The following is an 18685-nucleotide window of genomic DNA, read 5'->3' on the forward strand; positions in this document are numbered from 1 at the left end:
ATAGGCCGTGCAGAAGGATAGCCAGAATCTGTAACAACGTTATCAAGGTGGGCCTTGATACTGATGATTTGGTGGCAAGAGATGTAGGCACGGCAGTCTGGATCAGATGACATACCTGGCTCAGAATCTCGAGCTGTTGAAGTGATGTGCTGGCTAATCTAATGCACCTGCCATTGATAGCAGACATCTGTTTGTATAGAAAGTGATTGCAGGCCTGGAAAGATTCAAGGCAACAACCCGCTGTCTGGGTTTGCCGCAGCCTCAACCACAGAGAGACTAAGACAGTTTGATTGCTTGCTGGCATTCTCCAGGGGTTTCTCCTTTTGACAGGAACAACCCTATCAGCCGCAAAGTCGACAGTCCCAAAACCTGTTGGTCTGCCAATATTAAGGCAGAGGTAAGGTCCACGATTCCCTACAGCCAGCCAGCACCTCCTCATCCCATCGACCTCCCCCCCCCCCCCCCCCCCCCAAAATAAATCACTTCGTTATCTTCCCCAGGCACACCTGGAGCCTGGGGGAGAACATGTGTCCTCCTTTCTGCTGGCCTGAATGGCTATAATTTTGGATCAGCGTGTCCTCCTTATTGTGGAAAGAGGTTTCACCCTCCCTTTCCTTCAGACTACACACCCCACGTCCCAGCTTTGCCTTCCTCTCCTGCTCTGGGCCAGTTTGTCATCTTGCAGTAAGCGGTGGCATCACTCCTCCAGAAAGGAGACATGAAGTTAGTGATGGAGCTGCAAAGTGCCAAGAATACTACTTCTGTGCCCAAAAAGGATGGTGGTCTACGTCCGATCCTCAGGGAGTCACACTTCCTCCTTAAAAAGGAACAGTTCATCATGCTGACTGGAGCTCAAGTGGTACTGGTGTTGGAAGCTGGAGAGTGGATGGTGTCACTAGTCCTGCAGGATGCCAACTTCCACCTCCCATTGGAAGTCCTTGCACTCGTTGGGTTTTATGCACTAGCAATCTCACTCCTCCATTTGACTTGACATCGGTACCTGACATGGTGGTTGCGCTCCACCTCAGATGGTGGGGCATCTCCATTTTCTCATACCTAGATGACGGGCAAAAGCTGGGTTACCAGAGATTGTCCCGCCGTCTGCCTTCCACGGCTTCCCTGCTGTCTGACCGGGGCTTTTCCATCAACAATCCCAAATCTCACCTGAGGCCCTCCCAGTAACTCTGGTTTATAGGGTCAGTTGGGGACACCACAGTTTTCCATGCCTTCTCTCGAAGTCCGAGGATTACCGGCATAAAATGGTCCCTTTTAACAAGGCGTGCTGGTTCCAGCCCTGAGGGTCCTGAGATTCCTAAGTCTGGTGGCTTCCTACGTTCATCTTATGTACACATGTTGGCAGTTGGGGGCTCTTCAGTGGTGCCTCCGTAGGCAGTGGCCACAGTATGGAGGGTATCTGGTGGATTCCCTTGCGATCCCCCCATTGATGCAGTAGAAGTAGTTTTGCTGGGGGAGAAACAAGGTGAACCTGTGTTGCGGGACGGCTTTTACTCCCTTGCCACCTGTGGCTGCAGTAGTGACGGATGCCTCCATCTACGCGGGTGGCAGGCTCACACTAAGGATCTGGAGACCAAGAGCCTCAGGTTATTCATATCAATCTGTTGGAACTGTAATGCAGCAGTAGGTTGCCCCCTCATTTGTGTGGAAGTGTTGAGAATGTAATCTTGGGAGCATTTTTTCAGGGATTTGGCAATCTGCCAGTAACCTAGTTGGTTTCTGAATGTCAGAGCCAACAGCTTGACCTGGCGTTTCCTTGCCAGTCACACATTCACACACTTGATTTTGCTGGATCTAAGGAAGATTCACCCAGGCAGGGCTCGAGTATGTCTTGTTGCTCCAGATTGGTCAAGTAGGGTGTGGTACACAGATCATTGGCGCTTCTCTGCATGTGTCCCCCACTTTAGCTGCCATTCAGACCAGTCTGAGTACAGGGCGCTGCACCCCAATCTCGGAGACTTCCACATAGATGCCTGGAGATTGAGCGGGGACACCTGAGCTTCTTTCAGCTTCCACTTGGTGGTTGAAGTCAATATTTCAGCACATCATCCCTTGACAAAATTGACTTACTCTGGGAGACTGGGCAACTTTGTTCCATAGTGCAGGGAGCACAGCGTGGACTCTTACAGGCTAAGCGGTCTCAAATCCTGCAATTTGCACTGTATGTTGCTCGGAGTGGTTTTGTGATTGACATTGTCAAGGGTTATCTGGCTGCTTTGTCACTGTTCCTCCATCTGCCAGATCAGCCGCCCCTTTCTGAATCGCTGTTTTTTATGCATTTTATTTTTTTAAGGGGTTGACAAATCCTCATCCTCCAGCCCCCTTTGTTGTGCCCCATTGGGATCTTCATTTGGTATTAACTTTTCTTCTGGGGACTCCTTTTGCACCTTACACAGTTGACCTTTAAGGGTGTTAACTTCGAAAACAGATTTCCTAGTGGCGTTATCTTCAGCCAGATAGGTGAGTGACGTCGACGTTGTTAGCTCTTGTCTCCCACTTAACTTCTTCTGACCAGTTGGTGGTGTGAACCAAGGCTGCTTTCCTGCCAAAAGTGATAACTCATCTGAGCCAGTACATCACCCTTCCGACCTTCCACCCTGTGCCTGATCCTGCGGAGAAGCGGTTGCACATGTTTGATTCTAGGTGGGCGGCCATCTACTGCCTGGACCAAGGATACACAACTGGATGACCAGCTTTTCGTGCAGTGCTGTGGTGTGAAGAAGGGTAAAGCGGTACAGAAAAGGACTCTTTTGAGGTGGATTATTCTCTGCATCAAAACCTGCTACTGTTTGGTGAACAAAGACCCACCAGAAGCAATCCGAGCCCATTTAAACAGGGTCAGAGCCACCAATTTTGCTCTTGCAAGACGAGTCCCAGTTGTAAAGGTATGCAAGGCAGCTACATTGACATCTCTCCAACCTTCACCAAGCAGTACTGTCTGGATTCTGAAGTGCGCACAGTCACTTTGCCAGATCTGTTTTGCAGGATTTTCTGATCTAACCATCCATCAATCCTCCTCATCGGTAAGGTACTGCTCTGTAAGCTGTTCTACTGGTGAGGAGTCTGCAACTAGAAGTAGCCATCCAAAAGAAAAATGTACTTACTGGGGGTAATGATCTGTCTGTGAATACTCTACCTGCAGATTGCCCCCCACCTCCACCCCTTCTCTTCCCTATTTGATTGATTGTTATAGGGAATGTTAATAAGATACCAATAGTATGTGTTGGTGCTGCAGCACTCTAACAAGGTCAGTCTATCCACTTGCCTCAAAGTTGGGGGATAGGGAGAAATGGATGGAAACTGACGTTGCACCAGAATGGACAATACATGACTTTATCTGATGCCACTCTCGCCATCCGTGCAAAGCCAGAGCCCCCAGCGAGATGTAAGAGATTTGAAGTTTCAAGATCCACTCTGAAGCCTGAGAAGATTCTAGAGGTGAGGAATCTGCTGTTGGATAGCATGTCTACCAGGAAGATGGTGACTGCAGGTAAGTAGTTGTTACTCCAGTATTGGAACTTTCATAGATTCACATGCTTGAATACTTCCCCCTCGTCGAGATGGGAGTCCCCGGTGGAATGTAAAACCAGGCTTGAAGATGTATGCACACAATACATGAAGTAAGCCTCAATACAATAACCCATCATAGTCGTTTTGTAAAAAGACCCAAACTTAAGCCAATCAGATTGCCTCACCCCTCTAGACCCTCCTGTGAGGAGCTGCCTTCCCTCAGATGTTCCACCGCATGTTGTGCTGAGGAGTCTCCTGTCAGAAGACCTGTTTCTACAGCTTTTGGATATTTCTATCTACTCTGGTGATTCATACTGGCTGCCATGTCAAAGGCACCAAAGAAAGGCCTTTCAGATCCTGTGCCTCATGCTTAAAAAATTGATTATATGTGGAGGATCCACATGAGGAGTATATTTACTGCCTGTACCCCAGCCACAAGACTAAGGACTGTTAAATCTGCAGGAAGTTTTCTACCAAGACCCTGGAGGACAGAGAGGGTTGCCTTCTTTTGTGGCTGCAGAGAGGTAAGACTGGACACTGTCTCAGATGAGGACAGTGCCTCTTCTTCTTCTATTTCTGCCCCTAAAACACCTCTTAAAAGAAAACAAGAAAGTTCTGAGGGGCAAGAGCCACCTAGGAAAAAGACATCAAAGCATGGCTCTCCACTGAAGAAAAGACTGGGTACAGAATCCCTCAAAAAAGCAAAGAAAACTGCTTCAGAGCTGCCTACTCCTCCTCCTAAAGTGCTTGACAGGTTTAAGAAGCCTAGCTCTGCGCCGTCGGCGATACCCTAGTCGGCGACAGCAAGTGGTTTCTTGTCTTCAACACCAGTATTGCTTCCAACGAAAAGACAAAGACCATCTACGTTCCTTTTGGGTCAACCTGCTCAACATACTCCGCTTAAAAACCTCTCTAAAGCTCGTTTAACACCCACTGTTACATCTCCGAGCAAAATTTCAAGACTCTTGCCATCTAGGTTTTTAGATGACGATGATGAGGGCTCAGATCAAGATACAATGTTTGGAGTAGCTAGAAGTCCTTCACAGCTACATGTGAAATGCCAGGAGTACTCAGACGACAATTTGTATTATGGGCAACAGTACTATGACCCAGTACCACAACAGCAGGGAACAGTATCTCTGCCCTCTGGTCTGGTGTCCGAACTCCAGGCTATGTTGGCGGACTACAGAGAACGCTTTTACCCTCAACCGAGGAAAGATCCCATGCCAGCAGTTTCTGCTCCAGCTACTCCGGCACCTCTGCCAGCTTTTCCTACGCCGCCGCAAGTTCCTCTTCAGGCTCTGCAGAGTCCTCAGGTCCAGGCCTCTTCTGATGAAGCGGCAGAGGAAGGAGAGGTTCTCTCCGACCAAGGCGAATGGGATGAGTATGTGCTCCCGGCACCCCCTTCTCCAGAGCCATTAGCAGTCGAATCTCCTCCTGAGGATATTGGCTCTTTCCATAACCTCTTAGAGAAAGCTGCAGTGAGGTTTGAGCTGCAGTTGCCATCTACGTAGCAGGACTGTTTTCTGTATGATTTTAAAGAGCTGCACAGAAAATCCGTTAGGACTGTTCCAATCATTGACCATGCCTGGAGTCAGGGGCTGAAAATTATGAAAAACCTGGCGATAGTACCAGCGTTGGTACCAAAGCTGGATAAAAAGTATAAGGCAACAGAAGACGCTCCAGCGTGCCTAGTGGGTCACCCTAAACCAGACTCTGTGGGTTCCCAGGCTGCCCAGAGATGCTCCAAGAACCCTTCAGTGCCTTTATCTGCCCCTCCTGATAAGGACGGAAGGCGCCTGGACAATATTGGAAAGAGGTTCTCTTCTATGTCGGCAATTGTGGTCCGTGCAGCAAATTCATTGACACTACTGGGCAGATACGACAGGCAGCTGTGGTCTGACATCTCCCACTCTGTAGAGGATCTTTTAGATACCAACAAGTCGGACGCAAAAAAGATCATTATAGAGGGTCAGCGAACCTCTGCAGAAGTAATTGACTGAACCCTGGACATTGCGTCCATAGGATTTAGGCTTCTGGCCGGTTCAGCCGTCTTAAGGCGCCAGGGATGGCTCAAAGCCACTAATTTCAGGCCTGATGTCCAAACAAAGATCCTGGATCTCCCGTACGATGACCAAGACCTGTTTGGCAAGCATGTCGACGATGCCCTTCAGGCGTTCAAGACTGATACTGCCAGGTCGTTGGGATCCCTACAGTACAAGCATATTCCCTTTCGGTGAGCCAGGGGTAGAGGCCACTCCTCTTTTCGAGGTGGCTACCAGTCCTTTCGCTATCCAGCCTACTCCCAGTATCAGTAATCCAGACCCAAGTACCATCAAAGGCAGCCTTCGGCGACAGCATACAGCAGACCTCCTCCTAGAGGAAGATCGGGATGACAATCCAAGGATGCCTCGCACAGGCAATGACAGCCTCCAGGGGCCGGCTACCCCTCCCTCCTTGTCTTGTCACCTAAGTCGCTGGAGTCAGATCACAAGCGACAAGTGGGTTCTGGACTTCATAACTCATGGCCATCTACTAGAATTCACTTCCAGACCTCCTGAAACTCCACCTTCCCGTGAGTGCCAACAACATCTGCGCCTTCTCCTTCTAGAGATAGCGAGAATGTTGTCCAAAGGGGCGATGGAGGTGGTACCTCTTCGCAGCGAGGAAGAGGGTTTTTACTCTTGATTCTTCCTCATCAGAAAGAAGTCCAGTCTGTGGAGACCCATCCTGGATCTTAGGCAGCACAACAAATATCTCAAAAAAACAATCCTTTCGAATGGTAACTTTTGAAGGACGTACTACAGCTTCTCAACAGAGGCGACTTAATGGCTTCCCTAGATCTTCAGGGTGCGTATTTCCACGTTCCCATTCACCCCAAGCACAGGACATTTCTGAGATTCATGGTAGCTGGCCAGCACTTTCAGTTCAGAGTGCTTCCCTTCGGACTCCAATCCGCCTCCCGGATTTTCACAAAGTGCTTAACCCCAGTGGCTGCATATCTGAGACGTCTCGAGCACCAGGTATTCCCATATCTGGACGATTGGTTACTAAAGCCTCTGAATATCTCTACTCTACGTCACTCCCTCACGACCACGTTACGTCTTTTCCAACAACTAGGTCTCACTCTCAACAGAGAAGTCACAGCTTCAACCTACCAGAAGGATAGTGTAGGAAGTTGGCTCTGTATGTGCTATTTCAAAGTAAGGAATAGCATGCACAGAGTCCAAGGGTTCCCCTTAGAGGTAAAATAGTGGTAAAAATAGATAATACTAATGCTCTATTTTGTGGTAGTGTGGTCGAGCAGTAGGCTTATCCAAGGAGTAGTGTTAAGCATTTGTTGTACATACACATAGACAATAAATGAGGTACACACACTCAGAGACAAATCCAGCCAATAGGTTTTGTTATAGAAAAATATCTTTTCTTAGTTTATTTTAATAACCACAGGTTCAAATTTAACATGTAATATCTTGTTTGAAAGGTATTGCAGGTAAGTACATTAGGAACTTTGAATCATTTCAATTGCATGTATACTTTTCAAGTTATTCACAAATAGCTATTTTAAAAGTGGACACTTAGTGCAATTTTCACAGTTCCTGGGGGAGGTAAGTTTTTGTTAGTTTTACCAGGTAAGTACGACACTTACAGGGTTCAGTTCTTGGTCCAAGGTAGCCCACCGTTGGGGGTTCAGAGCAACCCCAAAGTTACCACACCAGCAGCTCAGGGCCGGTCAGGTGCAGAGTTCAAAGTGGTGCCCAAAACGCATAGGCTTCAATGGAGAGAAGGGGGTGCCCCGGTTCCAGTCTGCCAGCAGGTAAGTACCCGCGTCTTCGGAGGGCAGACCAGGGGGGTTTTGTAGGGCACCGGGGTGGACACAAACCCACACAGAAATTTCACCCTCAGCGGCGCGGGGGCGGCCGGGTGCAGTGTTAGAACAAGCGTCGGGTTCGCAATGGAAGTCAATGAGAGATCAAGGGATCTCTTCAGCGCTGCAGGCAGGCAAGGGGGGGGCTTCCTCGGGGAAACCTCCACTTGGGCAAGGGAGAGGGACTCCTGGGGGTCACTTCTGCAGTGAAAGTCCGGTCCTTCAGGTCCTGGGGGCTGCGGGTGCAGGGTCTTTTCCAGGCGTCGGGACTTAGGTTTCAGAGAGTCGCGGTCAGGAGAAGCCTCGGGATTCCCTCTGCAGGCGGCGCTGTGGGGGCTCAGGGGGGACAGGTTTTGGTACTCACAGTCGTAGAGTAGTCCGGGGGTCCTCCCTGAGGTGTTGGTTCTCCACCAGCCGAGTCGGGGTCGCCGGGTGCAGTGTTGCAAGTCTCACGCTTCTTGCGGGGAGATTGCAGGGTTCTTTAAAGCTGCTCCTTTGGATAAAGTTGCAGTCTTTTTGGAGCAGGTCCACTGTCCTCGGGAGTTTCTTGTCGTCGTCGAAGCAGGGCAGTCCTCAGAGGATTCAGAGGTCGCTGGTCCCTTTGGAAGGCGTCGCTGGAGCAGAGTTCTTTGGAAGGCAGGAGACAGGCCGGTGAGTTTCTGGAGCCAAGGCAGTTGTTGTCTTCTGGTCTTCCTCTGCAGGGGTTTTCAGCTAGGCAGTCCTTCTTCTTGTTGTTGCAGGAATCTAATTTTTCTAGGGTTCAGGGTAGCGCTTAAATACTAAATTTAAGGGCGTGTTTAGGTCTGGGGGGTTAGTAGCCAATGGCTACTAGCCCTGAGGGTGGGTACACCCTCTTTGTGCCTCCTCCCAAGGGGAGGGGGTCACAATCCTAACCCTATTGGGGGAATCCTCCATCTGCAAGATGGAGGATTTCTAAAAGTTAGTCACCTCAGCTCAGGACACCTTAGGGGCTGTCCTGACTGGCCAGTGACTCCTCCTTGTTGCTTTCTTTGTTCCCTCCAGCCTTGCCGCCAAAAGTGGGGGCCGTGGCCGGAGGGGGCGGGCAACTCCACTAAGCTGGAGTGCCCTGCTGGGCTGTGACAAAGGGGTGAGCCTTTGAGGCTCACCGCCAGGTGTTACAGCTCCTGCCTGGGGGAGGTGTTAGCATCTCCACCCAGTGCAGGCTTTGTTACTGGCCTCAGAGTGACAAAGGCACTCTCCCCATGGGGCCAGCAACATGTCTCTAGTGTGGCAGGCTGCTGGAACTAGTCAGCCTACGCAGACAGTCGGTTAAGTTTCAGGGGGCACCTCTAAGGTGCCCTCTGGGGTGTATTTTGCAATAAAATGTACACTGGCATCAGTGTGCATTTATTGTGCGGAGAAGTTTGATACCAAACTTCCCAGTTTTCAGTGTAGCCATTATGGTGCTGTGGAGTTCGTGTTTGACAAACTCCCAGACCATATACTCTTATGGCTACCCTGCACTTACAATGTCTAAGGTTTTGTTTAGACACTGTAGGGGTACCATGCTCATGCACTGGTACCCTCACCTATGGTATAGTGCACCCTGCCTTAGGGCTGTAAGGCCTGCTAGAGGGGTGACTGACCTATACTTGCATAGGCAGTGAGAGGCTGGCATGGCACCCTGAGGGGAGTGCCATGTCGACTTACTCGTTTTGTTCTCACTAGCACACACAAGCTGGCAAGCAGTGTGTCTGTGCTGAGTGAGAGGTCTCCAGGGTGGCATAAGACATGCTGCAGCCCTTAGAGACCTTCCTTGGCATCAGGGCCCTTGGTACTAGAAGTACCAGTTACAAGGGACTTATCTGGATGCCAGGGTCTGCCAATTGTGGATACAAAAGTACAGGTTAGGGAAAGAACACTGGTGCTGGGGCCTGGTTAGCAGGCCTCAGCACACTTTCAATTGTAAACATAGCATCAGCAAAGGCAAAAAGTCAGGGGGCAACCATGCCAAGGAGGCATTTCCTTACAGATAGTGTTTCTGGGATCTATATTGGATACAACTCTTGTAAAAGCCTTTCCTGCGGAAGAACGCCAACTCAAGCTTTTGACCTTGGCAAAATCAGTTAGAAGAAAAAAGTATCTTTCAGTTCGGAGGTTCAAATCATTACTGGGGATGATGTCCTCCTATATCAACCTAGTTCCACACTGTCGTCTTCAGATGCGCCCTCTACAGGAAGAGCTCGACAAACAGTGGAAGCTGGCACAAGGGTCTTTTGGGGACATCATTCACGTAACACCAAGGATGGTCCACTCCCTCTAGTGGTGGTCAACGCCTGCAAACATTTCAGTAGGTGTGGAGTTCCTGAATCAAATCCCTCCGTTCACCATCATGACAGATGCTTCAATGGAGGGGTGGGAGGAGCATGTCTCCAAGATCAGCTAGTCAGTGGCAGATGGCCCAATTCTCATGCGACGCTGCAGATCAACCTCCTCGAACTCAGAGCTGTGTACCTTGCACTACAAGCTTTTCTACCGAGAATCCTAGGTTCATTGGTGCTGGTCTGGACGGACAATACACCACCATGCACTACATAAACAAGCAAGGCGGAACTCGGTCTCGCTTACTTTCCACAGAAGCTCAGCTCATCTGGACCTGGTGCATTCAGAATTCAGTGCACATACGGGCAGAACATTTCCTGGGGGCCAGCAACACCACAGCAGACTCACTAAGCAGGCTAAGCACATCTTCACACAAGTGGGAGCTGAACCAAACAGTGCTGGATTCTGTCTTCTGCAGGTGGGGGACACCGAACCTGTACCTCTTTGCGACGCCTCAGAATGCGAAATGCCGGTTTTATGCAAGCTGGCATCATCAACCAGGGTCGTGGTGCAATGCCCTTTCGATAGCATGGTCAGGGATTTTTGCCTACGCCTTTCCTCCGATACCCCTTCATCCTCGGGTCATCAGCAAGATCAAATCGGAGCCCTGCCAGATAATTCTAATTGCTCCAGCTTAGCCACGTCAACCGTGGTACACGAAGCTTCTGTTGCTATCCTCGTGTCCTCTTAATAGCACCTATTCCGGACCTGCTCACCATCAGCCAGGGCCAAGTGAGGCATTCGGATCCGAAGCATCTCGGGTTATGTGCATGGCTCCTGAGTTCAATGAATTCGGCCATCTAAACATTCCCATGGACTGTCAAACAGTTTTAGCTAAAGCTCGTGCAGATAGCACCAATAAGACATATACATTAGAATGGAAGCGGTTTTGTTTATGGTGTTCTGCGAATGGTGTTCATCTGCTTACATCTGCTCCAGAAAAGGTTTTACTGTACCTTCCCCAACTGGCGAAGTCTAGTCTCGCCCATGCTTCCATTAAGGTCCACTTAGCTGCTATCTCCAGATATAGGCGACCATCCAAAGGACCGTCTCTCTGGTCTCATAGACTGATAAAGCAGTTTATAAAGGGATTATTCCGATCCTTTTCTTCAGCCAAACAACCTCCTCCATCTTGGCAGCTGAATACAGTCCTAACTCAGTTGTTGAAGGAGCCATTCGAACCTATTCACAAATCAGACATTAAGTATCTTACCTGGAAGGGAGCGCTCATATTAGCGTTGACATCTGCTCGCAGAGTAAGCGAGATTCAAGCCTTTACCATCCAAGAGCCTTTCATGAGGTTTACAGACGACAGTCATCCTACGGACAAACCCGAAATTCATCCCAAAGGTGCCAACTGATTTCCATATGAACGAGCCAGTGGTCCTAAAGACTTTCTTTCCACGGCCCCAGACTGGGGCAGAAAGATCGCTGCATTCTTTGGACATCAAGCAATGCCTTAAATTTTATTTGCAGCAGACATCCTCAATCAGAAGATCCAGTCAGCTGTTTGTGGCATTTAGTGCGCCCAGGAGAGGGCTTCCTGTCTCTAAACAAACCATCACCAGATGGATTTCTAGTGCCATAGCCTTTTGCCACCAAAAAGCTGGTTGACCGCTGGATAATAAAGTTCATGCACATTCTACACGAGCAGTGCCACTTCTTGTGCACTCTTCTCTGGAGTGTCCCTTCCAGACGTCTGTCGTGCAGCCACTTGGAGGACAACGCACGCCTTCACGAAGCACTACTGCCTGGATGCTGAATCGCTCCATGATGCCGCGGTGGGTCAAGCAGTTCTTAGATGTTTGTTCGGATAAGGTGAGCTATTTGTTTCCCGCCATCCGCTTCTGATTTAATCACATTTTCTGGTTGTGATTAACGTACCTTTCTTGCATACTCAGATATTTGTGTTTGCAGCGTCATTTTATTGCTCTGCATGTAACTGTCTCATGACACTCTTTATAATTGACATAGACAGTATTTCTTGGTATAGAAAATGTGTTACTTACTGCTTGCTACTCTATTCAAGTATGTGAATCTATGAAAGTTCCAATACTGGAGTAAGAAATAAGTTACTTACCTGTGACTGTAGTTCTCCAGTATTGGACACTTTCATAGATTCACATGCGGCCCGCCCGCCTCCCCGAAGGAGCTCACCTTCTCTTCAGTGTGCTGGGTTATTTCAGCACTTCAGTGCTCGGAAAATCTGAGGGAAGGCAGCTCCTCACAGGAGGTTCTAGCGGGGTGAGGCAATCTGATTGGTTTAAGTTTGAGTTTGGGTCTTATTACAAAACGACTGATGGGTTATTGTATTGAGGTCGACTTCATGTATTGTGTGCATACATCTTCAGGCCTGGTTTTATATTCCACCGGGGACTCCCATCTTGACGACGGGGAAGTATTCAAGCATGTGAATCTGTGGAAGTGTCCAATACTGGAAAACTACAGTTACAGGTAACTTACTTTCTTCTTGCTTAGACCCAGCAATGCCTTCTGAGCCAGGTAATAGCAAAGACCTGCACATGAGGCAGTGCAGTAATCTAACCTCAACATAATCTGCATGTAAATCAAAGTTTTCTGGCAGAGCATGGCAAAAAAGCAGACCTTTTCTGACTGATCTTCGGGAGAAATTAGATAGCAGTAAGCTTGTTAATATGGGGCGCAAACTACTGCCTTTTGATAGTTATGCCTCGGTTGTGAGCTGTTGGAGAAGGTGATGGATGGGGTCCTAACATATCTAGGAACCAAACCGAAGTCCACAAAAAGGAATTGCGAAAAACTGGCATTTCCATCTTCTCACCATTTAAGGATAGAGAGTTAGCTTTCATCCAGGTGGCTGAGATTCACAAATAAGTCATAAAATGAGCCAGAAGCACCCGCTCTTCCCCCTTTAATCTCAATATTCGAATGTCATCTACACAGGCAGAAAATCAGAAACTGAAAAAGTTAATAAGATTAGCCAACAGTGAAACATATAAATTAAACAGTAATGAACTGAGCACCGAGCCTTGGCGCTCACCCGAGGAGCAGAAGTTACAGGCTGGGAACGATTGGACAGAAACAAATGAAACCAGTTACATAGGGATTCCTTGACACCAATGCCCAAGAGCTGATTTAGCCGAATGTCACAGGACACAATGCAGAAAGTTCCCTGTAAATAAAGCAGTAACGTAACACTTTTAATGTCCATAACCATGCAGATGTGATAACTGACCATTGCAACTGTGGTTTCAATGCTCAGGTTGCATCGCAAACTACATTGAAAATAGTGGCAGACTTCAAAGTACGAAGGCAGGTGACCATTATCAAAATGTTCAGTGAGTTTAGCTGCCAGTAAGAGTAAATAAAATAACCCTAATGTAGGTTAGTAGAGTTGCAGGTTCTGCAGTGGGACAATCCAAGCAGCTTTCCAACTGTCGCACACTGTTCAAGAATGTAAAAAAGCAGTGTTACAAAAAGATGTTCAACCACCTGAGCCACCGATTGTTTTGGCTGACTGGACAAGGGTCCGGCTGAAAGCTAGGAGAGCTTGGAATAAGCTTCACAGTAATCTGCTTCACAGGTGGCAGGAGAAAGTTCAGTCCAACTCGTAACGCCAGGGAGAGGACGACTCGGTTGCAGATGAGATGAAACTATAGGGTTTTAGATTGAAAAGAAAACTAAAATGAAAAACAAAGGTTCAAACATGTTGGCTCCTGTTGGCATGTTTTCTTTATATTTTATTTTTACTTCAAATGTAAAAATCCTGCAGGTTTGCAGGAACAATATTTTGCTTAGGGATTCAGACCAGTTAGCTATGATGGAGAACTGAAATGACTGTAAAGAAACATATTTAGAATTATGGTCTGGGAACCGACTAAGAATAATCGTCTAAATCTTCCCTGCGGGCTTTACACTCTGTATGCCAGTACGTCATGCGAGGACCACATTACTTAAGAGGTCCTTTTTGGATCAGTGGGGCCTGGGATCTAATACTGGCCTCTGCACTTGGGAAACATTGCATGGTAGCTCAGTGACTCTCTTAATCTCTGCGCTTTAGATTGTAAATGTAACTGTACGGCATGTTGTCTTCTGTCACGTCCTAGGTGGATGCCGTTGCACATTGTAGTTTCTGTAGCTTGCTGTGAACCGGACACGCACACGTTCTACATATAATGCACCCAGTGCCTCTGCTTTGACGATGGTTACTGTAAACGGTGCCCTGCTCCTTGGAATTGTGTGCATGCAACAAGACATGTTGGAAATAAAGGTGCTACTTGTTTTAATCGCACTGCTCTTCCTTTTAGGGAGGGAATATCTTTGCTGCCCTGAGCCAGGATCAGAGTGAAGATGATGATAATGAAGATGATGATGAGGACGAAGAGGAGCGAAAGCCAGCCAAGGCTGACAAAAACAAGAAGGCCAAGGTGAGTCTGTACACGTGGTATGGAGGAGCATTACCTGAGGTGGTGGAGGCACGAAAGGGAGGTTTCTAAGCCACGCAGCACAGAGGGTTGTAATAATAGACAAAAAGTACAAAATAATACAAATAAAAAAATGAAAATTGGATGCCTGATCAACAAGAACAAACAAAGTTATCCTCTTGTGGCATTCATCGTTCTTTGCATTTCTGTCTTTGATGCTTTGTATTTTCTTTTATCTTGCTGATAGGTCGTTAATTGTTATCCTCAGATTCAACGACTTGCAACACCCGTTTTATGAAATCTGTTTGTCATTCAGGAATCCAATTCTTTTGATAAATTTACAGTGTTTATTATCCGTGTAATTTCACAATTCAAGATGAGCTTACATGCGTCCTGTTCAATGCAGTGTACTTCAGTTAGGTTAATTTTCAAGTATTCTGTGTCCCACACGGTGTCTTTCTCCTCATATTATAAACACTGGCACCTTGATTAGATTGTTTCATCATCTGGCATATCCGTAAAGCAAATTGGCAAAGTCATGTATGATTCCTCTGTGTGTGTGTGTGTGTGTGTGTGTGTGTGTGTGTGTGTGTGTATTGAGTGAAAAAACAAAGGTGGTGGTCTGGAGGGTTTCCCTTGGTCCCCTCTGTCCACTTTGGGAGACGGCGAGCCCTTGCCTCTCCTTGCAGGACAGTACCCCTGAGCACCGCAACTCTTGCAGCAACCAAGGCTTGTTGTCTCCTGCTCCAAGGGATCTTCAGGCTCTGAGTAGCCCTGGCCTCCATCCCTTCATCCTTGCAAGGACCGTCTCTTCTCTGCTGCTCCAGCTACAGGGACTCACCTCCAGGTGTGCTGATTGGGCCTCACTGCAACTTACTGTGGCTGCTGCCAGTGGGTTGCCTGTATGGGCTGCGACTGCTTCTGCTGGCTCTACCGACTGCTGATGGTCAGCCTGGACTCCCCTCCAAGGGTTGAGTCCCCTGAACCTTGGTGGTCCTGGGACTAGTCTTGGGTTCATGTTAATAGGAATAGTTTCAGGCTCATGTAATAGGACTAGTCCTGGGTTTATAGTAAGATGACTAGTCCCGGGTTTAAATTAAGAGGACTAGCCTTGGGTTCATATTACGAGGAGTGGTCTCTGGTTCATGTTAACGGGACTAGTCTCGGGTTCATGTGAACAGGACTAGTCTCCTTTTCATGTAAACAGGACTAGTGTCAAGCTCATGTTAACAGGACTAGCCTCAGGGTCATTAGTCTCAGGGTTATGTTAACAGGACTAGTCTTGAATTCATGTTCTCGAATTCATGTTAGCAGGACTAATTTCAGGCTCATGTTAAATGGACTAGTTTCGGGCACATGTTAGCAGGACTAGTTTCATGTTAATGTTACCAGGACTAGTTTCAGATTCGTGTAACAGGATTAGTCTCGGGTTCATGTTAACTGACAAGTTTCGGGCTAACATTAGATTGAACCCAGTTGGAGAAAGATAGCCAGCAGCAACGGTTCTGTCCTTTGCAAACATCTTCTCAGACATGAGTTGTGAGAACATCCTTGTTAAGTCTATGTATGAGTTACTGAATCTGGGGGGCAATGTTTATTCAAAAAATGATCTTGGTTTAAATTGTAAAATTGTCTCCCAGTCAGAGTTGAGTGCATGTTGTTTTTTTTGTCCTTGATTGTCGCAGACCCCTCGTACATGTAGTTGCAGGTCAGGATTGTTGAAACAGCTGCTTGAGAGTAAATGGCATCACAAGTGGTATACCACAGCTTCATAATAAACTGCAGATACGGAGGGCAGAAAGCGATCAAATTCATAGTAAACCGCAGATGGGGAGGGCGCAGAAAGAGCCATCAGCGTCCGAGTAAACCTCAGACAAGGAAGGCAGAAAGAGCCTTCAGCTTCATAGTAAACATCAGACAAGGAAGGCAGAAAGAGCCATCAGCTTCAAAGTAAACATCAGACATGGAAGGCAGAAAGTGCCATCAGCTTCAGAGTAAACATCAGACAAGGAAGGCAGAAAGTGCCATCAGGTTCAGAGTAAACATCAGACAAGGAAGGCAGAAAGTGCCATCAGCTTCAGAGTAAGCATCAGACGTGGAAGGCAGAAAGAGCCATCAGCTTCAGAGTAAACATCAGACAAGGAAAGAGCCATCAGCTTCAGAGTAAACATCAGACAAGGAAGTCAGAAAGAGCCGTCAGCTTCAGAGTGAGCATCAGACAAGGAAGGCAGAAAGAGCCATCAGCTTCAGAGTAAGCATCAGACAAGAAAGGCAGAAAGAGCCGTCAGCTTCATAGTAAACATCAGACAAAGAAGGTAGAAAGAGCCATCAGGTTCAGAGTAAACATCAGACAAGGAAGGCAGAAAGAGCCATCAGCTTCAGAGTAAACATCAGAGAAGGAAGGCAGAAAGAGCCATCGGCTTCAGAGTAAGCATCAGACGTGGAAGGCAGAAAGAGCAGTCAGCTTCAGAGTAAACATCAGACAAGCAAGGCAGAAAGAGCCGTCAGCTTCATAGTAAACATCAGACATGGAAGGCAGAAAGAGTGTAAGGAAATGCTTCCTTGGCATGGTTACCCCCTGACTTTTTTTCCTTTGCTGATGCCAAGTTATGATTGAAAGTGTGCTGAGGCCTGCTAACCAGGCCCCAGCACCAGTGTTCTTTCCCTAAACTGTACCTTTGTTTCCACAATTGGCACACCCTGGCATCCAGGTAAGTCCCTTGTAACTGGTACCCCTGGTACCAAGGGCCCTGATGCCAGGGAAGGTCTCTAAGGGCTGCAGCATGTCTTATGCCACCCTGGGGACCCCTCAGTCAGCACAGATACACTGCTTGCCAGCTTGTGTGTGATGGTGGGGATAAAAAGACTTAAGTCCTCATGGCACTCCCCTCAGGGTGCCATGCCAACCTCACACTGCCTATGGCATAGATAAGTCACCCCTCTAGTAGGCCTAAAAGCCCTAAGGCAGGGTGCACTTTATCATATGTGAGGGCATAAGTGTATGAGCACTATGCCCCTACAGTGTCTAAGCAAAACCTTAGACATTGTAAGTGCAGGGTAGCCATAAGAGTATATGGTCTGGGAGTCTGTCATGCACGAACTCCATAGCACCATAATGGCTGCACTGAAAACTGGGAAGTTTGGTATCAAACTTCTCAGCACAATAAATGCACACTGATGCCAGTGTACATTTTATTGTAAAATACACCCCAGAGGGCATCTTAGAGATGCCCCCTGAAACCTTAACCGACTACCAGTGTGGGCTGACTAGTTTTAGCAGCCTGCCACACACCAGACATGTTGCTGGCCACATGGGGAGAGTGCCTTTGTCACTCTGTGGCTAGTAACAAAGCCTGTACTGGGTGGAGGTGCTTCTCACCTCCCCCTGCAGGAACTGTAACACCCCCTTTGTTACAGCACCCCAGGGCACTCCAGCTAGTGGAGTTGCCCGCCCCCTGCAAACATATCGATTCACTGAACGCAGAGCTCGCAACAGTGTGAAGCAGAGTTAGGTGCCAATATAAACTCCGCTATTAATAGATTGGAATGAATATGTACATGATAGTTAGATTGTGAAACAACAAAAAAATTATAAGTAAGAAAGCTTTTAAAAAAAAAAAAAAATAATCTGAGAAACTACATTTTAGAGAAGACTCGAACCCTAGCCCAAAACTACATCCAGATGGAACAGACTTTAAGGTATGTTGCCATATCAAGTGTAACAAAAAACATATTCTCTTAGCAAACATGTCATGCACACACGTCTCAAAAACAAAACATTTCATGGGAGATGTCTCACGTTCTGAGTTTCAGACTGTACAGTATGTTAAATCCATGGGTTTCCATAGATTTCGGTAACTGTTTATCATCGCCTCTTTAGTTGGGTAGTTTGTTGAAACGCCAGTAGTTTGATGCTTGACAGATCTTGACCGTGCGGCGTTTTCTGTAAACAATAGCTAATGTCCTCGTTCATTGCCATGATGTGTTCCTTCTAATGTTTGTTCAGCGTTCTTTTAGGGAACCTCTGTTACAGGCACAGTATCAGAAAACAATTAATTGTATTGCAATTTTTGAATATCTTATTACAAGGTCCTTTATGCCCTAATTATTATATTTTACTTTTGTCTCACATCTGTGACGTGTACACAATAGATGCAGGCCCACAATTGAAACAATAAGTTGGCTTTTGGATCAACTTTCTATCCTCTTTAGTTGCATACCAAATCGTTTCATGAACCCTGACTGGAATGTGATCATATCATTTTTTGGGTTAATACTTTTTAAAATATATATATTTTTAAATATCATGGTATTTATATAGCATAGTGAACATGTGGTCCTTTTCCTTGCTATATTTTGGCAGCTCAGTCTCTTGAGAAAGTATCTTGCTCTGTGTGTGTGATCACATCTAAGTTTTTGGAATAGTAGCCTTTTTCCTTGAAATGCAGTGATGTTTCAGTTGCTTCATGCTCACTGATGCCTTCTTCACTTCAGTTTTTAGTTCTCATCCGTTTATGAAATGCATATTGTTAATTTTATATCCATT

The 18685-nt window shown here is 47.2% G+C and overlaps 1 protein-coding gene across 3 annotated transcripts in view; it reads left to right on the forward strand.

The window, feature by feature from the left end:
* Positions 1 to 18685, forward strand: part of ABCF1 (ATP binding cassette subfamily F member 1) — a 484546-nt gene that overhangs the window by 50019 nt on the left and 415842 nt on the right. For all 3 annotated transcript variants that reach the window (XM_069241960.1, XM_069241963.1, XM_069241962.1), the window contains exon 6: positions 14023 to 14142. In XM_069241960.1, the coding sequence (XP_069098061.1) occupies positions 14023 to 14142 (120 nt within the window). The remainder of the gene's footprint in view (positions 1 to 14022; positions 14143 to 18685) is intronic.

This window comes from Pleurodeles waltl, chromosome 6, assembly GCF_031143425.1.
Source record: "Pleurodeles waltl isolate 20211129_DDA chromosome 6, aPleWal1.hap1.20221129, whole genome shotgun sequence".
Lineage (NCBI taxonomy): Eukaryota > Metazoa > Chordata > Amphibia > Caudata > Salamandridae > Pleurodeles > Pleurodeles waltl.